The sequence below is a fragment of the Micropterus salmoides genome, unplaced genomic scaffold, assembly GCF_014851395.1.
Source record: "Micropterus salmoides isolate LMB-PRFRI ecotype aquatic unplaced genomic scaffold, ASM1485139v1 Ms_hic_scaffold_18, whole genome shotgun sequence".
Lineage (NCBI taxonomy): Eukaryota > Metazoa > Chordata > Actinopteri > Centrarchiformes > Centrarchidae > Micropterus > Micropterus salmoides.
The window spans coordinates 9,858,089-9,878,128 of NW_024040928.1; the positions used below are offsets into that span (position 1 = coordinate 9,858,089).

A 20,040-nucleotide genomic window follows, 5' to 3' on the forward strand; every position below is an offset into this window, starting at 1 on the left:
GCAAATTACGAGGTGAATGGTTCATATACCAACTCCTACACAAGGCAAAATCTGGCCTTGGTTCACTCTGATAAATTAAGACGCATTTGGAATGACTCACTGTCTCTCCTGCACTCCTCCTGCTTTTGCTGTTATTTTCTGATTCTTTCCTTCCTTTCTTTCCTTCTTTCTTTCTTTCCCTCCTACTCATCAAGGAAAAAGCTCTGTGAGAAGGGAGTAGGGAAACACCTCTTCACCTTTCTTTTTATCGCTTTCTCGCTCTCTCTTTCACACATCACTTCATTTTTGTTTTGGGCTCAGACAGATGACACCCCCTCCCCCCTCTCTCTCTGTCTCTCTCTTTTAATCTGCAGACATTATTATTGCTGAGTCTTTCTGGCTCCAACATTGTACACAGCCTGTATAGACCACAATACACAACTATATGTGCAGATTAAATTTCAGTTTCCTGGAGCGGAATTGATCTGGATTTGAAGAATGATACTACTTGGTGGCCCAAAATAATTGCAGTATCATGGTGGCATACTAGAAATGTTTTACACTTGAGAATTAAAGCCGTTGTTGGTTATTCTACACAGATTGCGTTATTCTGTATACAAATACTATAAAATTACTAAAAGCCAGTAATAGTTGGTCAGTCTCTCAGTTCTTTCCTTACCCTGTCTGTGGCACTTGGCTCCAAGCCGATTTGTTCCTATTAAAAATGCAAATCTTTTAAAATGAGTCACAAATGTTTAATTTTATTTTTAAAAGGTAAGGTAATTTTCTGAAACAGCTGGGCACTGCAGTTTAAAAATAAAAGCACAAATTTTTCAGGGACTATTTTTAGCTGGAGTTTAATACACATTTGTATGCACAATAGTATGCAAGCAAGTATATACGGCAACAGGGTGGTTGTGTATTTGAGTCAAAATAAACTACGGCTTGTGTTCATGATAATAAAGGGAAATGTCACCCAGTGCACCAGTGTGGCTCATTAACATGTTTTTAATTGTTTTGGGACAACACTGTAGATCCATGGCAATGAGAAATAAGCATTATCAGGCATTGGCTAGTCAACTATGCTTATTAGTAAGATAAATTCATCATTGGTTTTTGTCTTTTTATGGGATTTCTTATTGTGTATAAAAAGTATATCATTTCACCAGCCTTACCCTTTGACCTTTGTTAGGATGAAAATCCAAAAACAAAGTCAGCTGTCTTTTTAAGTGACAAATCCAATGTCAGCAATTAAAAGACACAGAAGCAAGAAAAAGCCCTTTGACAACTTAAAGTGAGAGCAATTTGTCTCAGCCAGGGTTGTCAATCCAGAAATATATTAGATAATATTTTACATAGGCTTTTTGAGGATGTGTCATCCACAATTGTTTGTCTATGACGATCAGAGCTGAGGATAGTAAAAAGAGCCCACTGGCAGTAACACAACTAGAATAATTAAAAGTCACAGCACACTGCCAGCCTTGAAATATTTGTATGTAATGTATTTACAGATGTCAGTTCTGACAAAGAATGTCCCTAGAATTGAAAGTCACTACCAGTTCCAAACCAAACTTAAACTGCATGTTTTGAGCCAGCACAGATCTGTTATTTGGCACCACAGTGTTGGTGTTTATGCATTTCCCATAAAGGGGTGTTTTTGTGGTGATGGGTGTTATAAATAATGTTTGTGCAGCAGAGCTCACTGCCACAGGGCTGCCAATGATATTCATGCAACAGCCTTCAGCAGGATAGTAAAAGCGCACACACACACAAACACACATGACACCATCACCACTTCCCACTTCCCAGCATGCAGGTGGCCCTAAGTAGCAGACCTCGGAGATGACAGTTATTTACATCAGCAGACACATGTTCAGACACACACACAAACAGACTACCCCTGCTGCACCCATCTTGTTTAATGTTTTTATAATGATGTCAGTTATAATTTGCTGTGGAAATGAAGGAAAGACAGAGCACAAAGAGGAAGAGTTGGAATCAAAGACATTCAGAGATGGAAAGACAGAGGGGTCAAACATTTTCAGATTATTGTCCTCAGTGACGTTTCTGTTGATGCTTCAGCAGCGTATTCATGTAAAGTTACAAGGCCTTGTCTAGCTATTTGTTTACCGTCACTGCTTGTAGCCTTGAAACAGCTCACTGTATTTATCATTGTGTGTATGTTTTCGTGTGTGTGTTCCTGATTGTCCTTTCAAGGCACTTTCCCTAGTGTGTGAATTAAGAGGCAATTAATTTACTTGTGTTTATTTAAAACACTCACTTCTGAACAATCCAAACTTTAGAGATACCCTGCTGTGTGTGGGCTTCAGTTGGTCTGTGTGTTGACTCTGTGTGTCCTGAACACTTGTGCTTTTGTTTGTTTGCAGAAGTGGATCGAGGGTTTGAGGTCAGTGATTCACAACTTTAAGGCCAACAACGTCTGTCCAATGACCTGCCTCAAGAAACAGTGAGTGCATTTTACAGCACCACTCCAGCATGTCATAATTATCTAAATACATGAACAGTGCTCTTTAAGTCCAGCTTTATTTTTCATCCCTTTCTCTCTAATCTGGGCTTTTCTCTGTGTGTTTTCATTTCATTCTCTCATTTAGTTGGATGAGAATGTGCTTCCTGACCAATGTGAACGGGAAGATTCCCGTTAGAGGGTAAGAGTAAATGGTGAACCATTGTGCCGTCCTATTTTTCTCTAATTTGTCTTGCTCATCTTTGCTCTTCACATGTCCTGTCTTTCTCTGTCTCCCTTTTATAGCATTACTCGAACATTTGCATCAGGGAAGACCGAGAAGGGGATCTTTCAGGCTCTAAAGGATCTTGGCCTTCCTAGTGGAAAGGTCAGACAACATGAACTGTAGTGTCCAGATAGATCATATTTATTTGGTGCTTTCTGTGCACTTTGCACTTAAAACAGTAGGTTTACAGCTCCTCCTGTTGACAAATGGTGGGCTGGTTTATCTTCCACAGAATGATGAGATTGAACCATCAGATTTCACCTATGACATTTTCTACGCGCTCACACAGAAGATCTGCCCTCGCACAGACATCGAGGAACTCTTCAAGAAGATGTAAGTCTCCTTTAGTTTAACCTGCCTGCCCTCTCCTTTGTAATTCTTATGTTTACTGATTTGTACCTCAAAATTAATCAAAGAACACGATAATTCCTCCAAATAAACAACTTAACAATAGTACCGTTGTATTGTATTATACTCATGTTACCCTGTGCTGAGATAGAACAATGCTATCCACTGTTAAATTATTAGTGTGAGCTACTGCGTCTCGTTGGAAATAAGGAGGACAAATATTTCTGCGCCTGCTGCACTAACTACGTCTGGACAGCTTAACCTGCACAGTTCAACACTAGTTGACTGATGATTAACATGTTATTACTAAAAGTGTAACAGTTATGTATGATCCCCTTTTAAAGACTGCTTTCTAATTTGAACTGACTGACTGTGTGAATGACTCTGAGGGTGTCTATTTTAAGAAGCATAACCTTTTTTGTTTGTTTTTTTTCTAATTAATTCCTTTGCAGCAATGGGAACAAAACTGATTATTTAACTGTAGACCAGTTAGTCAGCTTTCTGAATGAAGTAAGCTCTTTATCATTTGTTAACTTATCTGTGTATTTTGCTTCCCCGTGCCCCCCTCTGCAACTCCCCTGCCTTACACCCCGCCCTGCTCTGGGTAGAAGTTGCCCTCTAGCCCGGACTGGACATCAGCCAACCCTCATTAAAACTCCATTAATGAGACAGACAAAATGTTTAACTTCCTGTCAGCCTGCAAGGGCAACTTCAACCAACTCCCCTATCCTGCATTCCCACCGTCAACCCATTCCGTTCTTCCTCCCGCGGCTTGCCTCCCTGTGTCTGATTGGTGTTGCCTTGGCAACGGGAGGGTAGAGGTTTCCATCCTGGTGCTTCCTGCTCGGCTCATCTTGTGTCCTGCTGTCTGTGTCTGCTTTCTGTGGCCGTGCATTTCTGTGTCGCTGAATACCTGCTTAGTCCCTCGACTGTGCAGTCGCATGTGCTGCTTCATGCCCAATCACATCGCTGTAGAACTGCCAATGGAGCCAAAGCTTTTGTTAGATCAATTCCCACCTGATACGAGAGTGGGCAGTGGCATTATAATGGTGTTTGTAACACGTACGACTTCCTTGCTTTCAAGCAAACACTTATTAACCACTGCAGCTGTTTGTGTGGCTCACAGTTTCTTAGTTTTTTGTAGTTTCTTTCTTCATCTTTGTATTAAATTTAGTTTGTTATATATTGTTTATACCTGTGTGCTCTCTAAGTAAGGTCATAATAATTAAGCCATTAAAAGCAATTGTATTTGTTTATTGATAAACCAAATAAGGAAATGACAGTTGAAATGAGCACTGTTGGTACCGTGTCCCATGTAGCGTTCAGTTGGCCCCTGTCCTGTGTCATTTCCAAATGTACCAATAGTACCAAAAACATCTTGCTCTAAGTATGTGTACACAATACCTGTGTGGATCAATCTGCGTGTGCATGTGTTGCTCTTCAGAACCAGCGTGACCCTAGGTTAAATGAGATCCTGTTCCCGTTTTACGACCCCAAGAGAGCCATGCAGATCATCGAGAAGTACGAGAGAGATGAAGAGCTGAAGAAGAAAGGTAAAAGAAATGGGTGGAGGGAAACGGAGAGATGTTTTAGGCTGTGCTGCCATCTGCCTGTGTACCTTAGAAACTACAGCATTTTCAGATTTTCACCAGATTATTGGCACAGTTCTCTGCTGATATAGTTGATTTTTATTTCAGCTTCCCTCTTATTCTTACTGTTCTTATCATCATGACAAATTGACAAACCAACAGTTAACTGGTAGGGCCCCTCCTGAATACAAACACACTAATAGGGGCCAAAGCAATATCAAATGGTTAAACTTTTAAAAGCTATTAAACATCCTTTTGACACAATAACTATAAACTACCACCCCCTCGTTCCTACTGCACCAGGTTGCATGTCCAGTGATGGGTTCTGCCGGTACCTGATGTCAGATGAAAACGCTCCAGTTTTCTTGGACCGGCTGGAGCTGTACCAGGAAATGGACCAGCCGCTAGCCCACTACTTCATCAGCTCGTCCCACAATACTTACCTGACAGGGAGACAGTTTGGAGGAAAGTCTTCAGTAGAGATGTACCGCCAGGTCCTGCTGTCTGGATGCAGGTACTGAAGTGTGTCATGTCTGTTAAGATGGTAGAAACACGTGAAGGTGTCAACACACATTCACTCCATTGCATGTATTCAAACCTGCACCTAGACTAAACGGAACATACTTATGTATCTATGGTAAGGCTGTTCTCAGTTACACAGGTACATTAATTTATGTATACACCATCAGTGGATTCCTGCATGAACAGTTTCTGCGTGCTTTCCATCCTGTTAGATGTGTGGAGCTGGACTGCTGGGATGGGAAAGGAGAGGACCAGGAGCCCATTATCACTCATGGCAAGGCCATGTGCACAGACATCCTATTCAAGGTGAACACACACACACACACAAACACACACGCATGCAGTACTGTCCTGCTGTTCACTGCAACAGTTGCAGGAGGAATCTGCAGATTCAAATCTTTGTTATTGCATAAGGTATGTCTGCCCCCTTGTGTTGAGTATAATATTGCATATATCACAGCTTCTTTCTCTTCTTCCTCCTTATCCTACTTCATCTTTTTTAACTAGGTTTTTTTCTTCCTCCTCCAACAGGATGTTATCCAAGCCATCAAGGAGACAGCATTTGTCACTTCAGACTACCCTGTTATTTTGTCCTTTGAAAACCATTGCAGGTTTGTGTACAACTAGTAATAAGCAAGGGTGTTATTGCATAATTATTTTGCCATTGTTATTAATTTCTTATAGATGCAGTGTGTGGACCCAATGCATTGTGTATCTGTGTTTGTCTGTCACCAGTAAACCACAGCAGTACAAGATGGCCAAGTATTGTGAGGAGATCTTCGGTGACTTCCTTCTCAAACAGCCTCTGGAAAACTACCCGGTAAATACATTCGGATTCATAATGTCTCAGAGTTTACCAAATATGCATGGTAGTTATCTCTATTTAAGTGTATGTTGTTGTTCTCTTTGGCAGATTGAATCTGGCCGCCCCTTACCTTCTCCAAATGACCTCAAACGTAAAATCCTCATAAAAAACAAACGCTTGAAACCTGAAGTTGAACAGAGTACGTACACAACTCAGCCCGTTGACTTCTTTAATCTATGTTCATTATGATTTGTGTGATTTGTGTTTAACATGTGCGCACGTGTGTGTCATACAGAACAGCTAGAAGCCTTTAAGAAACACATGGAGGCAGGAGAGACCAACACCCCTGCCATCATCATGGGAGAGGAGAATGAAGAAGACACAGAATTAAACGGTCAGTTAAAAGTGTGTGTGTGTGTGTGTGTGTGTGTGTGTGTGTGTGTGTGTGTGTGTGTGTGTGTGTGTGTGTGTGTGTGTGTGTGTGTGTGCGCGCGCGCGCGATAAAGGGGAAAGTGTTTTATGCTGACACATACACAACATAACACCACCTATCAATGATCTTTCAGGCAATGGTGTTTGAAGGGAAAATTTCATTTTAATATTTTTTCCATAAACAAGACATTTTCTAAAGGCTGCATCAAGTGACTTTCTCTTAGTGTCACAGCTTGTTAAAACTAATCAAAAATATTAAGGTTTGGATAAAACGTGTGCTCCAAAATAAATGTTTGTGTGCCTGTAGGGGAAAAGGATGCTGAGGACAAGGATTTGAATTCAGAGGCCCCCAGCATCCTATCAGAAGCAACCAGTGAGAAAGACACCAACAGTGTTTCCCAGAGTAATGCTGTCAGCTCAAGGAAAGAGGAAGAAGGCAGCAACAGTATCAAGAAGGTGGGTTGACACTTAATGGATTGTTTGGCTTCTGAAATACTAAAATGCCTTTGGTGCACAGTAGATCTCACTGACACAGTGAGATTTGGCTTCACAACTGTAGATGGTTGCTTTCTTCATTAGCTTTACCTAAATATAGAACAGGGTGGTATTGTGGTCTAAATCACATCAAGTTCCACAGTGTTATAGTTTGATAAATGCAGCATCCATATAGTTTACATATCACATGTTAATGTCATATTCCTGTACCAAAAAAAAAAAAAACATTGATATTGAGAGGGAACCTCTGTCTGTGATTCCAGGTGCCTGAAGATGAAGTGACGGAGATATCGGAAGCCACAGAAGCAACAGATGCCACCGATATCTCAGAAGCATCTGACCAAGACAACAACAAGAAGGTACGCAAACAACTGCCACTACACACACACACCTAAAACCAGTAAAAACCAAACATCATGTCTGGATTAATTCATCAGAGCAATCCAGTTTTAAGTGTGTGTGAAACATAGTATTTATGTATGTTTGCGCCTGTGCAGGGTGTGGAGGAGCCAGAAGATTCTGAAGAGGCTCTGATAGCTCAGTACACCTACGTAGGAGCCACCACTAACATCCACCCGTATCTCTCAGCCATGGTCAACTACGCACAGCCCGTCAAGTTTCAGAGTTTTGATGTGGCTGAGGGTGAGCTATGACTTCCTCCTTATGCATTTTGCAACTTTCTAATGTCTCTACTGTGACCCTTCAAGTTTTTTGTTCATGAATACTTGAAAAGTGTACCAAGATGTTAATTCCAAAAACTTTTCATTCCCTTTTCTGTCTTTCAGAAAGGAACATCCACCATAACATGTCGTCTTTTAACGAGTCTGTTGGTCTGGGCTATCTGAAGACAAATGCCATAGAGTTTGTCAAGTATCCTTTGGGCTTCAAGTCGTAGCTGTGCTGCATTTTATCTGATCAATTTAAGAAGACATAGATCCCAAAAAAATAGACTGTTAGAAGTGGTCAACTTGTCATAGTACAGTACTTATTTTACCTGTCTTTTACTACTTATTTTGTATCAGAAAATGTTTTTATCATAATGAAAATTGCAAAGTGACCAAATTGAAGGCATCCATGCAATTTGTGCTTCTGCACTATAATCTTAACAGGATGTTTTAACGCTATGAGAGCAGCAAGAGTGAACCAAAACAGTAAAGTTGGCGCCGGACAGCTGAAGCTCGCTCTTTACTAATACTCCAGACTTATGTAGTTTTAACTTAAGAGATTGAGGTCACCTAAATGAGAGCTGAATGGCAGGTCAGAGCTGATGTTTTTCAGCCATATTTGTTTCCACTGTCGGAAAAGAACTGGAGGCCTCTATAGGCTAGTGTGCCTTTGGACTGTGTGACTTGGCTTGACACACACATTTTACCCCTCTCTCGCTCTCCCCAATGGGACTGCTTGACCCAAGCTGTTCACACTAAAAATAGTTCGGCAGTCTGTTTGACGCACAAGCACTCAAATGCATACCCACACATGTGCTGGAACACACATGCTCTCCCTCTTTTTAAAAAAAAATTTAATAAGTCCTGAGCATCAGTGCAGCTACAACAAGCGTCAGATGAGCCGTATCTACCCCAAGGGGGGCCGGGTGGACTCCAGTAATTATATGCCTCAGATCTTCTGGAACGCAGGCTGCCAGATGGTTTCACTCAACTTCCAGACCCCAGGTACCACAGCACACAACATGGGCCCTCTGACCTCATACACACCCATATCAAGTACTCCATACAATATGTACGTATTAAAAGCACATGTGCGTTTACAAATGCAAGCACTCAGTCATGAACTGAATCTCTGACCTCACATATTCATCCACTAATCAACAAGAATCACTCGCCCAACCAACTTCCACATGCATACATCCAAATATACACATGCCAAGAATAACAAGGAGGACATTTTGACTTGTATCCAGTTTGGATTGAAATGTTAGTTTAAAGGGTCAGTTCACTAAACGTTCACCCCACACCTTTTCACTTACTGCTAGTGGTATGTTGATAGCTTTGATTTAATGGAGTAAGGTTTTCAGATATCTGTGCCTGAAACTTGAAACTGTCATCACTCTAATACAATGGGGTGAAATTTCATTTGTGTTGCTCAAAGCATCGAAAGATAACATTTGAAACATTCAACAGCAACATGTCATTCCAGATGTCCCAGCGACCCATAATCCACAGATTTTAGAGTGAGAGTATTTCTTGGGTCGAGATATGTGGTTGGTTTAATGTGAGTCATAAAGCAAATAAGACTAATGCTGAATTTTATTATGGGAAACTATGACTATGCTGCGATATTTGTGGCCACATTGCTATATAAAAATGATGTCCTCACTTCACTGAGCCAATCATTGCCTTGCTTAAGAATACACACAAGACTTAACACAAATTAGATCTTAGTCTCTGCAAGTGGTTTGCATGTCATTTTGCAGCATCAGGTAAAGCATGCATGAACCTGAGTACGCACAAACGCACATCTCCTAATCCACTTCATCTGTTTTTGTTACTCAGACTATCTCAGTTATAAACACAAATTTTTATATATGTAAAACAGAAACATCCAACAAGAAAATGCAATCAAATAAGCAAATCAAAATGATTAAATAACACAATAATTAATAAATTAATAATAGTTGCAGCCAATTTTTTTTTGAAACTCTTGTCAATTTCTTTACATATTTGAAAAGGAGTGGGAGGAAAAAAAAAATTTTTTATCCCACCCAGTGTCCACAAATCAAATTCTTATAAATAATCTACCCGCGTTCCAAAATTATACATCTACTTTGTTATACCCAAAGGCAATTCAAAATGTCCATCAATTATTTGAAAAAGGAAAAAAGAACGTAAAAGGAAAGTATGAATTTCAGCAACTCAAATGGTCGCTGCCACACACACACACACACCTATACAGTGAGTGATGCCTGTTGGAAAACAGCTGCTGCCCCATGGCCAGCGGTGAAAGGGGTCAGACCATATGGCTTGTTGAGAGTGGAGCATGTGCATGGCTTGGGGGCGGGGAGGTGTGTCACACAAGAGGTGGACCTTCTGTGATGCAGAGATAAATGGTTAAAGGAGAGACAAATCAGGAAAAATGTAGAAAGCCTCTTCCTCTGTTTCAGCCAGGCTTCACAGAAACAGATGCAAGTGAACTGGGGGTGGTGATGGTAGAGTGGATAAGACATATGCGTTTGGTGTGGGAGACGTGGGTTCGATTTCCACAGTAACATACTCAACCCCTGCGACCTGAGATATTTACCAATTGAAAGTTGCTTTAGATAAAAGCATCAATTAAATGACTAATTACTATGTTATTAGAATTATATAACTGAATTGTTAATTGTTTTGTTTAAGATTAGATTTTTGTGTGAGTAATGTGAGAACCTGATGTGTGTCCCAGTTCCTAAACACCTCTCTAATTCTCCCTCTCAGATCTGGCCATGCAGTTGAACCAGGGAAAGTTTGAGTACAATGGCTCCTGCGGGTGAGAAAAGCTCCTCACTCCTGTCCTTACATCATTACCATCCGTCCCATCGTTCCTTCTCCGCCCCTCTCCGATGCTCATCAATTAAAGCATGGGAGGGGTGCTCCTCTTCACCCGCCTCGGAGGCTCTCTGCCGTCATCCATCTCTCCCTCTCTCCGTCCCTCGGCTCTAATCCTGTCCCTGAGGGCAGAGATTTTACTGCTAATGCTGGAAATCTCATGTGGGAAGATCAGGGCTTTTGCAGACACCCATCATTACTAATGCCACTCCGCCGGGCCCCCAGTTAACAAACACTTTAGTACCTTACTATACCCGATGGATCGTTAGAGCTTAATTGAAACAATGTCTTAGAAACATAGTAGTATTTTATTATTCAGATTATCTGTCATAATATCAGTATTCTCACATTTGATCTAAATGGTAGATTTTGCTGTGTTTGTCAGGTACCTGCTGAAGCCCGACTTCATGCGGCGGTCAGACAGGATGTTTGACCCTTTCTCAGAGACACCGGTGGATGGCGTCATTGCTGCAACCTGCAGCGTACAGGTCAGGTCATCTGAAACTTCAGTTATACTGTGGAAAATGGTTAAATTCTATGTATAAAAAGAAAATTTTGGCATAAAATAATTAACCATAAAAAGGTAAATATAGTCATTCATATTTATACAAAAGGTAGTTTCAGGCTTGAAACAACAACATGGTGTGTGTGTGTACTCTAGGAAGGGAGTTGGCTATCTTACCTTCTCCTTTACGTGATGCAGACAAAGTTTACACATTTCATGCTTGATTGTACCCACTATTAAGATCCAATCACAGTGAAAAATTACTCTTTAAAATATTATTCCTGTGAAATCTACACCTTTAAAAATATTCATAATGATGACTTCCTTTTTACTTTAGGTGTTCTCTGGGCAGTTCCTGTCAGACAAGAAAATCGGCACATACGTCGAGGTCGACATGTACGGACTGCCAACGGATACCATCCGGAAGGAGTTCCGCACGCGTATGGTGATGAACAATGGCCTGAACCCAGCCTACAACGAGGAGCCCTTTGTCTTCAGAAAGGTAGTGAAAAAGAGCAGAAAAGGGGTTGTTGGACAGGTGAGATAACAGGATACAGTGAGGTAAAACAAATGTGCTGCACACATTTGAAAGCTGTCTGCATTGTGATGAAAGCTGTGATATTTGAACAGTAGGAGGAAGATGACGAAAGGGATGGAGGACAGCCATGATTTGGGTTGTAAGAAATCTGGTCATTCTGTCCGAGAGGGAAGGGTGGAGGGAAAAGGAGATGGGGGGTAAATGATAAATAGAATTGTGGTAAAAATCTAGAAAAGACTGTTCAACAAAGGATGGAGAAAAAAAAGAAACTGAGGGAGTATTCTTGAAAATAAGGAGAGGAAGGAATAATTGTGGTCATTTGCAAAAGTATCACAAACCAAAACAGAGATGGGACAGCAAAAGTGAGGAGAAAAAAAACAAGGGATCCACTGCCTGTGCTTTGGTTCACAGAGGAAGAAAGGAGAAACAACAAAGGGCAGCAAGACGAAAGGATCAGCATAAACAAACAGAGAAACAAATAATTAGGGATGGAGTAAAAAGGAGAAATTAAGGAGAGAGAATGGTGATTCAGAGTGAATAGAGAGAGAGAAACGTGTGTGTAATAGTGCTGCTCTCAGCAGAATGAGGAGTCTCTCAGCCATGACTGTGACTCCAGCTTCCTAACACACACCATCAATCACAGCCTGCCGCAGTGCTGCTCTGCTCACACACACACACACACACACATAAACTAACACAGTGCTATCAAAGAGGGGCATCACAAGCAGAGCTGCTGGCAAGACTCGTTTCTCACATCTACTCACACAAATGCCCTCAAAGACTGCCACACCTTTTGTATGCATGCATACACAGCGGTGTCAAGATGACTCAGAGCGAACAATACAAACAAGCAGCACTTGCAAGGATAAGTTTGCGTAAGCACACACACAACTGGGAGCTTCCACCCATTCATCTCTAGTGAGTATTCTTTGGTCTTATCTCTTACCTTCCCCTTCGTCTAGGTATTAATCATCTTCCTCTCCATTCACTTATCTCCACACACAAGGCCAGTTAAGATTCTCACTCCCTTTTCTTCAAGGGTGTGCACACATAAGCTCATCCACAGACACAAGTTGCGCACATACACACACACGCGTGCGTGCGATATTCTCCTCTCCCTGTATGCATACATCTGTGGAGATGGCCTCGTCAGTAGTCAGATAAGCTGTGTTGCTGCACTATCATGCCTTTTTCCTGTATCACACTGCGACCGTACCCTGATAGTGTCCCCTGTAGTTTCATCCTTGACCTTCCCCCTTCTTAATGATGCCATTTCTGCTTTAGCTTAAAAGAGAGACCATTTAACTGCAGTGGCTGCCAATTAGTTTGTCATTTACCTATTTTCACATTAGAGTGGGTTAAGTAGAATTCCTGCAGTTCCACAGGGCTGATGACCAACTCCTAACTGTGACTTTCTTTTTGTTCTCACACCCACTTTGCCTGCCCCCGTTCCTCACCCCATCTTTTTTTTCCCTCTTCTTTATTCTGGCTCCTTCTCCCTCCCTCCCTCCCTCCCTCCATTTCCCTTCGTCCCTCCCTCCTAGGTGATCTTACCGGATCTGGCAGTGCTGCGCATAGCCGTCTACGACGACAACAACAAGCTGATTGGCCAGCGCATCCTGCCTTTGGACGGCCTGCAGGCTGGCTACCGTCACATCTCGCTGAGGAACGAGGGCAACAAGCCTCTGTCGTTGCCTACCATCTTCTGCCAAATCATCCTCAAAACCTACGTGCCCGACGGCTTCGGAGGTGAGGGGAACAGGAACGCACACACGCACAAACAATAATTACAAAACTTTATGTATATTGCTTTATGTTCTTCAAATGTGTAAATGCAGAATTGCATGTTTGTTTCATACTGATATACTTTACTGCTTAGTTTATTCAGGCTGATAGGGAGGAGAGGGGGGAAAAAAGGAAGTCTCTCCCGCTCACTTACTCTCTGCTTTGGGTTGGTTTGAACATTTAGAGTAATGGCATGGCGCAAATGATGATGACAGTGAATCTGCAGTTACAGGGAGTTTAAAAACAGGCAGAAGCATACAAATGAGCAGGACAATTGGAGTTGTCATTAAATAAACCCAAGGGGCTTGCGCTGAGGAACTATTACTGTAACCATTAGCTTTCTTTAAGATCTGCTGCCAGAATCACTCCCCTACCAGACACACAGCACTGTACTAGGAGCTTAAAATAAAATCCATTCCTTAAGAAACAGTGTTATTTAAGCAAGAAGTAAAATCCTACACTTCACTATTATTCTTTCTCAGCATAATGAGGCAGTAGTTAATCATGCGAGTGGTGGATAGCTTTTGTGATAGTTCTGTAGATCTGAGTGAATGGAATTAGATTAAATCTAACACATTGTTTACTGTCTTGTTGCAAAATAACATGGTTACTACAGTCAAAAGAAATACTGTTTTAACCACTTCAGTGATCGTTCTTAAGAGTATATTCTCTCATTTCTTTTCTTATTTTTAAGTAGGTTGGAGTCTGTCATAAGGGAAACATCATTATGCTTGTCAAAAACTCCCTATCAATTAATCTTCTCTTTTCCTTATACTAAACTAACACGTCGGTTTGCGTGTTTCAGCAATTGTGGATGCCCTATCGGACCCAAAGAAGTTCTTGACCATTGCGGAAAAGAGAGCTGACCAGATGAAGGCGTTGGGGATTGACACGGTACACATGAGAAACAAACACACACATCTGAAGCTTCTGTTTGAGTTAATATAAACGCTCAGCTCCATACCTGATTGACTGGGTATAAGCAGCGTTAACTCGCTGTGAAAAAACTCCAGACTACTGAGATGCTGAAACTAAGCAATTCACTCTGTACTCAGATATAACTACATACATCCAATGAAAACTGTGTCCCTAACCTAACCCTAACCCTAACCATCTAAATGAATCTTTTTCCTTTTGTAGAACGACATAGCAGATGTTCCCAGTGGAAGCTCAAAGAATGACAAGAAGGGAAAGGGTAAAGGAGACACTATGAAGGCCAGTGTGACACCACAGGCCAGCTCAGATATGGCCCAGACTTCCAACTCCTCCCAAAATAACACGGCAGAAACCAAGAAGGGTATATATGGACTTAAACACACATTTTAAACATACACACATACTTACACTATGTGGACACAGTTCAACTTTTTTTCTCTCTGCTGTTTCAGATAATACACTTGTGCCTAATGTCAGCATTGATGACTTAAAACAAATGAAGGTTGGTAACCTAGCTCCTTTCTCTTGGGAGTAATAGCAGGATTTGTTTGGTAAATGCACACCAAACAAGTCCTGCTATTAACAGGTTTTAATCATATACATACTGTAAAATCACCAAGTAAACTATAAATATTTACAAGGTTATGATGTGGATTTATTGCTAAATGATGATGTTGGTGTAAAGTACTAATGAAACATTTCTGATGATGGCAATAAATAAATTCTGATCTGAGCTATCACAGACTGTAAAAAGTGTGTGAGAGTGCTGCAGTTTGTTGTCTAGTAGTGGTATAATGTACTATATATAGTGGCAAAACACGCTAAAATAGCAACTTCTCTATTCCCAAACACGGCGCATCAGTCTTTTTGAGCCGACTGAGCACATCCACATGGTTAAACAAAGGTGACTGAATTTGTCCATTGTACAAGCTTCAATAGAGGTGCATTGTTATAATTACTGTATATATACTGTAATGCTATATAATAAGATGTAATACTACCTAGTTGCTAGAGCATAATAGTAGTAATAACTAGCACCTAACAAAGCATTATTTCTTAAAATCTTCCACTTCTTGTACACTATGTAGTTATTTCATAAATATTTGTGTAGTAACTTGTACTTAAATAATGATCCTAGAATTACATATAAAATACATCACAGACGTCACTACTATACTATCTATACACATGCTACCTGCAAGATAAATAAATATGCATCTCTTCCACTGCAGACGTACCTGAAGTTGATTAAAAAGCAACAGAAGGAGCTCAACACTTTAAAGAAAAAACACTCAAAGGTGGGTGGTTACTTTAGTGCCGACCTGTCTGTTGGTAATGCAAAGAGGCTGCTGCTTATTCCGGACAGCCATTGATGCTCAGAGGGACAAGAAGAGAGCGACGGAGCCGGCTCCACCTTTCATCTTCCACTGACCGCTGCTTCATCACTGTATTCATCTGCGCGCACACACACACACACACACACACACACACTCTACCGTAAACACACATGCAGCCACATAATTAATGTTTTGTAAGAAATTAGACTTGCTAAAGTTGCTTTTCCTTTGACCAGAGCTTACCATAGACCATGGCGGGTGCTGGGTCATTCATAGTGGCTGATTAATTATCACAGTATTGAGTCCTGTTGCATAACACATGTATAATAGTACCATCCAGACCCATCTGTTGACTGAATAAAGAGGAGTGCTGGCTCATTACTCAATATAGACAACAATGTCTGAATGTTTTTGACATAATCACAGTTGTATATTGCAGCTGCCTGTGTTGCAGTGATTTTTAGTTTAGGCTTCATTCTTATATCTGCTCGTTGAGAAGGTTTCCACAGTATAAATAAATACTTAAGTGATACATGTTTTCTTTTTTCAATAGGATCAAAATACGATGCAGAAATCCCACTGCACCCAGGTGGACAAGATGGTGTCTCAGCATGATAAGGAGAAGACAACCCTGGAGAAACTACTAGAGAAAGCCATCAAGAAACGAGGGTAAGAAAAAAAAGACAATATACGGAAAGAAAATAAGGGGGAAGTACAATGTATTGACATCATTGCTGTGACTTGCATGGTTTAAAGTCACACATGTATGTGGTTTCCTCACAGGGAAAACAACTGCCAAGAGCTGAAGAAGGAGACAGAGGATAAGATCCAAACACTGAACACCGATCACAAAGTCAAGGTAACACAAAACTTCTAACTCACAAACCACCATCCTTTCCACAAAGTTATTAGCTGTGGGGATGAAAAGTGCCTCAGCTGTGGATAATTCAGGTGTGTACTTGTGACGTGTGTGCAGGTAAAGGACATCACGGCTCAGCACACTAAAGAGTGGTCTGAACTGATCAGTAGTCACAGCAGTGAGGAGCAGGAGATGAAGGACAGCCATGTCACACAGCAGTGTGAACACCTCAAGAAACTCCTGACTACAGTGCAGGAGCAACAGACCATGCAGCTCAAACTGATCCACGAACGGTGAGACACAGACACACACACACACACACACACACACACACACACACACACACACACACACACACACACACACACACACACACGCATTCACTGTAGGTGAAGCAACCCTGTAAACTGCTAAACTGAAGCCCCAGCATTAGTGTAAATGCTGGTCGTAATCAAGTGTCCTTACAGTACATGTGGCTTCTTGTTCCACGATTTTAGGCAGAGCAAAGAGATGCGTGCCAACCAGGCCAAGATGTCCATGGAAAACAGTAAAGCCATCAGCCAGGACAAGACTATAAAAAACAAGGCAGAGAGGGAAAGGTGAGTCACACATATGTACTGTATCTATTGTCATGTAGTAAGTCAATTTGACTGTTGAATGGTTATGTTGTGACTTTTCTGGGCTACTTGTAACACCATGACCCTGCTTCCTTTTTGCTATTTAGGAGAGTGCGAGAATTAAACAGCAGCAACACCAAGAAGTTCCTGGATGAGAGGAAGAGGGTAGGTTGTTTACAACTTACATTTTCAAATATTTGGCTATAAAATATACCGGACTCCCCCATTTTAATGTATAATAGCAATGCATTAATACCCTACCAATGTTTGGATGTGTATTGCTGTCAAGTTGTCTGACTTAATTTTACAGCATAAATACAAGGAAACATTCAGCCTTTCTAAAGAAAGTCATGTCACTGGTTCTAACTGTTGACATGTTTTGCTTTCTTAACGACATTAGCGTGATTGATCACAGCAACAAATCTGAATTTATATTGATGTTGCACAATTAATTAACACTATGTGACCAAACTTGTCCCTGTGGTGTACATGGCCTCTTACCCAGTGTGTGCAGAGATCAGTAGTACAAATACAATACGGGGACAAAACAATACAGCAAATTACAAGCCAAAAACAACTCCAGGGCTCACATCACATCTGTTTTCAGTGATCTGAATACTAATTATGGCTTGAGACATTACAAAGTTACTACTTATTTGTAGCATTAATCCGTAAGTAAATGTTATAATGTACTGCCTTTGTCCCTGGTGTGTCTGCAGCTGGCCATGAAGCATCAGAAGGAGATGGAACAGCTACAGAAAAACCAGAGAGAACAGTTGGACAAACTGGAGAAGTTCAATGAGCAGGTACAACACAAAGAAAAGCAAACATTACAGTCAAAATTTTACTGATAATATACTGTAGAATTTACTAAAGGTCACTGGCAATACCTGACAACCAACTTACCATCTGCTGACTGCTGTTCTCCATCTCAACTTCTTACAACCCACTTACGGAAAGGTGGATAGGTGTTAATCGAGGGCTGCTGTCACGGCAATTTACGCTGCAGCTCTGAACTACTCCAAGCAGGTTTTGTTCGTAGTTAACTCGAGGTTACCCTGTATACGTGGACTAAACACCACATCTTTACCCAGTGTTAATGATGAGAAGCTGGATATTAATAAGCTTGATAAAATATTTTTAGATTTCATCCTGACTTGTTCCACTGCTATTGCAGCTGAAATGAAGTTACTCTTAACACATCAGCATTACATTCATACAGCGAGCCCTGCAGCCTCTGATTTTAGGGAGATCTTTATTAATTAGGGGGACTGTTTCTTAGATGTAGCCCATCTTTAGGCTATAATTGAATTATCCTAAGTGTTTCACATATTTTGATTGATTATTTTACCTGTCCAAAAAATACGGAGCCAGGGTTGGGTTAATAAACCGAGGGAAAAAAAGTCACAAAAAATCAAAGTCACTCTGGTGTTTTCTTCTGAATAGGCCAATCCACGGCAAAGTTTCTAAGGTGCATGAAAATATAGTGCTTGTGGGCTAAACACACCTATTTCCTCACTGCTAAATCCGATTGTGAAGTCTAATATAATTTTCCACTGCATGCATAATACACGGCAGATGTGTGTGTGATGTGATATATATAAAGTGATGTGGTTCCTTAAAAAAAAACACTTTTTCAGAGAGTTGCTCTCAAATATATAAATACAGTGTCAGAATATTCAAGTTTTCAACTTGTAGATTTGTGATTATTAGTTTCTCGTAAATCTACCACAGTAATCTGAAATTCTTTCCCCCTCTCCCCTGGCTCCAATTTTTTTTATTACAATGGACACAATGTGCTGTTGTACCTTTACATCTTAATGATATTACACATAAATGAAGAGTCCATAAAATACATCATAAAGAATTGGCCTACAATAAGGACGGTGTGAAGATAATTACAAATTTACTCCCTGCGATGCCAACAAGCCTCCCTGGCTTTGTCGGCTGCCACTGTGTTAGATTTGGCCATTAAATGTGTCCTCCTCATATCCTGACACAGTCAACATGCATTCTCCTGGGGAAAATACGAAGCATGGCAAAAATGTCTGCACGGCCGAACACACCCCTTTTACGCAAACGCACACCAACTCCAATTAAGTTAACACCGACTCAGCTAACCAACATCTTATTCACCGTCGTAGTACCTTTTAACACCAGTGTATGCGGTCAGAGTTTGTCAACCCTGAGTTTGCCTGATAACCCTGAGTTAACTCTGAGTAGATTGAACTCCCTTTGTGTAGTACAGGTCACACGTCCCAAAAAATAAACAGTCCATAATAAATAACCAAAGTCTCAACTCTCTTGTGACGACTTACATAACTTTGTACTAAAGTGTTTCCTCGCTATAACATGGGACTGGATTGTATCTTGCTTATATGTATTAAGTCTACCCTGCAAACAGTAGAAACTATAAAACTTATAGTTCTGTTTGCATATGAAGGTCTCATATCTTCATCTTTCTATTTTATTTTATCATCTGCTACACTCCATTACCTGTACATGTCTTTCATGTATGCACATGTTCATTTTTAATATGATTTGCTTCTTCCGGCACAGCTTTTGAAATCACACCATGCAAACAAACAGGTTCAAGGTAGGCATCTCCATCTCACCCAATTCTACCTCTGAAACCACATTTCTGTCAGCGCATCACTTGGTGATCATGTTTCCTTCCATCTCTCTTTCCTTCTACCACTTAGTCATGTTGCTCTTTTTTTCCCCTGTCACCTCAGTTTTCCGCTGAGCCTGTTCAAATCTGTATTTCCCTGCCATCTACAACCATAATGTGCACTTCTGAGGTGAATCACCACTGAGTAAAGGAGGGAAATAGTATTTCTTTCTTTGTATTGTGAAATCCCATTCCCACATTTGTAGTCTACAGCTCTCGGGGTGTTAGCAGCGCCAACTAGCAGCTTGAGTCATTTATCACCATGACTCACCAGCTATTACTAAGCAGAAACAGCCAGCTCCCAACCTGCATCACTGTGCTTTCACTCTAGCT

The 20,040-nt window shown here is 40.9% G+C and overlaps 1 protein-coding gene across 7 annotated transcripts in view; it reads left to right on the forward strand.

Moving 5' to 3' along the window:
* The window catches only part of LOC119908913 (1-phosphatidylinositol 4,5-bisphosphate phosphodiesterase beta-4-like), a 72,759-nt gene that overhangs the window by 49,599 nt on the left and 3,120 nt on the right, over nucleotides 1–20,040 (forward strand). For 6 of the 7 annotated variants that reach the window (XM_038726835.1, XM_038726834.1, XM_038726837.1 and 3 more), the window contains 32 exons: nucleotides 2,367–2,446; nucleotides 2,592–2,645; nucleotides 2,750–2,831; nucleotides 2,962–3,062; nucleotides 3,530–3,587; nucleotides 4,522–4,630; nucleotides 4,970–5,180; nucleotides 5,401–5,494; nucleotides 5,720–5,799; nucleotides 5,924–6,008; nucleotides 6,102–6,192; nucleotides 6,289–6,387; nucleotides 6,733–6,881; nucleotides 7,184–7,279; nucleotides 7,418–7,562; nucleotides 7,706–7,790; nucleotides 8,466–8,590; nucleotides 10,349–10,400; nucleotides 10,845–10,947; nucleotides 11,302–11,466; nucleotides 13,047–13,251; nucleotides 14,093–14,181; nucleotides 14,428–14,584; nucleotides 14,676–14,725; nucleotides 15,456–15,521; nucleotides 16,114–16,229; nucleotides 16,344–16,419; nucleotides 16,537–16,712; nucleotides 16,917–17,018; nucleotides 17,144–17,201; nucleotides 17,756–17,842; nucleotides 19,596–19,632. In XM_038726835.1, coding sequence (XP_038582763.1) covers nucleotides 2,367–2,446; nucleotides 2,592–2,645; nucleotides 2,750–2,831; nucleotides 2,962–3,062; nucleotides 3,530–3,587; nucleotides 4,522–4,630; nucleotides 4,970–5,180; nucleotides 5,401–5,494; nucleotides 5,720–5,799; nucleotides 5,924–6,008; nucleotides 6,102–6,192; nucleotides 6,289–6,387; nucleotides 6,733–6,881; nucleotides 7,184–7,279; nucleotides 7,418–7,562; nucleotides 7,706–7,790; nucleotides 8,466–8,590; nucleotides 10,349–10,400; nucleotides 10,845–10,947; nucleotides 11,302–11,466; nucleotides 13,047–13,251; nucleotides 14,093–14,181; nucleotides 14,428–14,584; nucleotides 14,676–14,725; nucleotides 15,456–15,521; nucleotides 16,114–16,229; nucleotides 16,344–16,419; nucleotides 16,537–16,712; nucleotides 16,917–17,018; nucleotides 17,144–17,201; nucleotides 17,756–17,842; nucleotides 19,596–19,632 — 3,283 coding nt within the window. The remainder of the gene's footprint in view (nucleotides 1–2,366; nucleotides 2,447–2,591; nucleotides 2,646–2,749; nucleotides 2,832–2,961; nucleotides 3,063–3,529; nucleotides 3,588–4,521; nucleotides 4,631–4,969; nucleotides 5,181–5,400; nucleotides 5,495–5,719; nucleotides 5,800–5,923; nucleotides 6,009–6,101; nucleotides 6,193–6,288; nucleotides 6,388–6,732; nucleotides 6,882–7,183; nucleotides 7,280–7,417; nucleotides 7,563–7,705; nucleotides 7,791–8,465; nucleotides 8,591–10,348; nucleotides 10,401–10,844; nucleotides 10,948–11,301; nucleotides 11,467–13,046; nucleotides 13,252–14,092; nucleotides 14,182–14,427; nucleotides 14,585–14,675; nucleotides 14,726–15,455; nucleotides 15,522–16,113; nucleotides 16,230–16,343; nucleotides 16,420–16,536; nucleotides 16,713–16,916; nucleotides 17,019–17,143; nucleotides 17,202–17,755; nucleotides 17,843–19,595; nucleotides 19,633–20,040) is intronic. The other variant, XM_038726840.1, reaches the window with a different exon arrangement.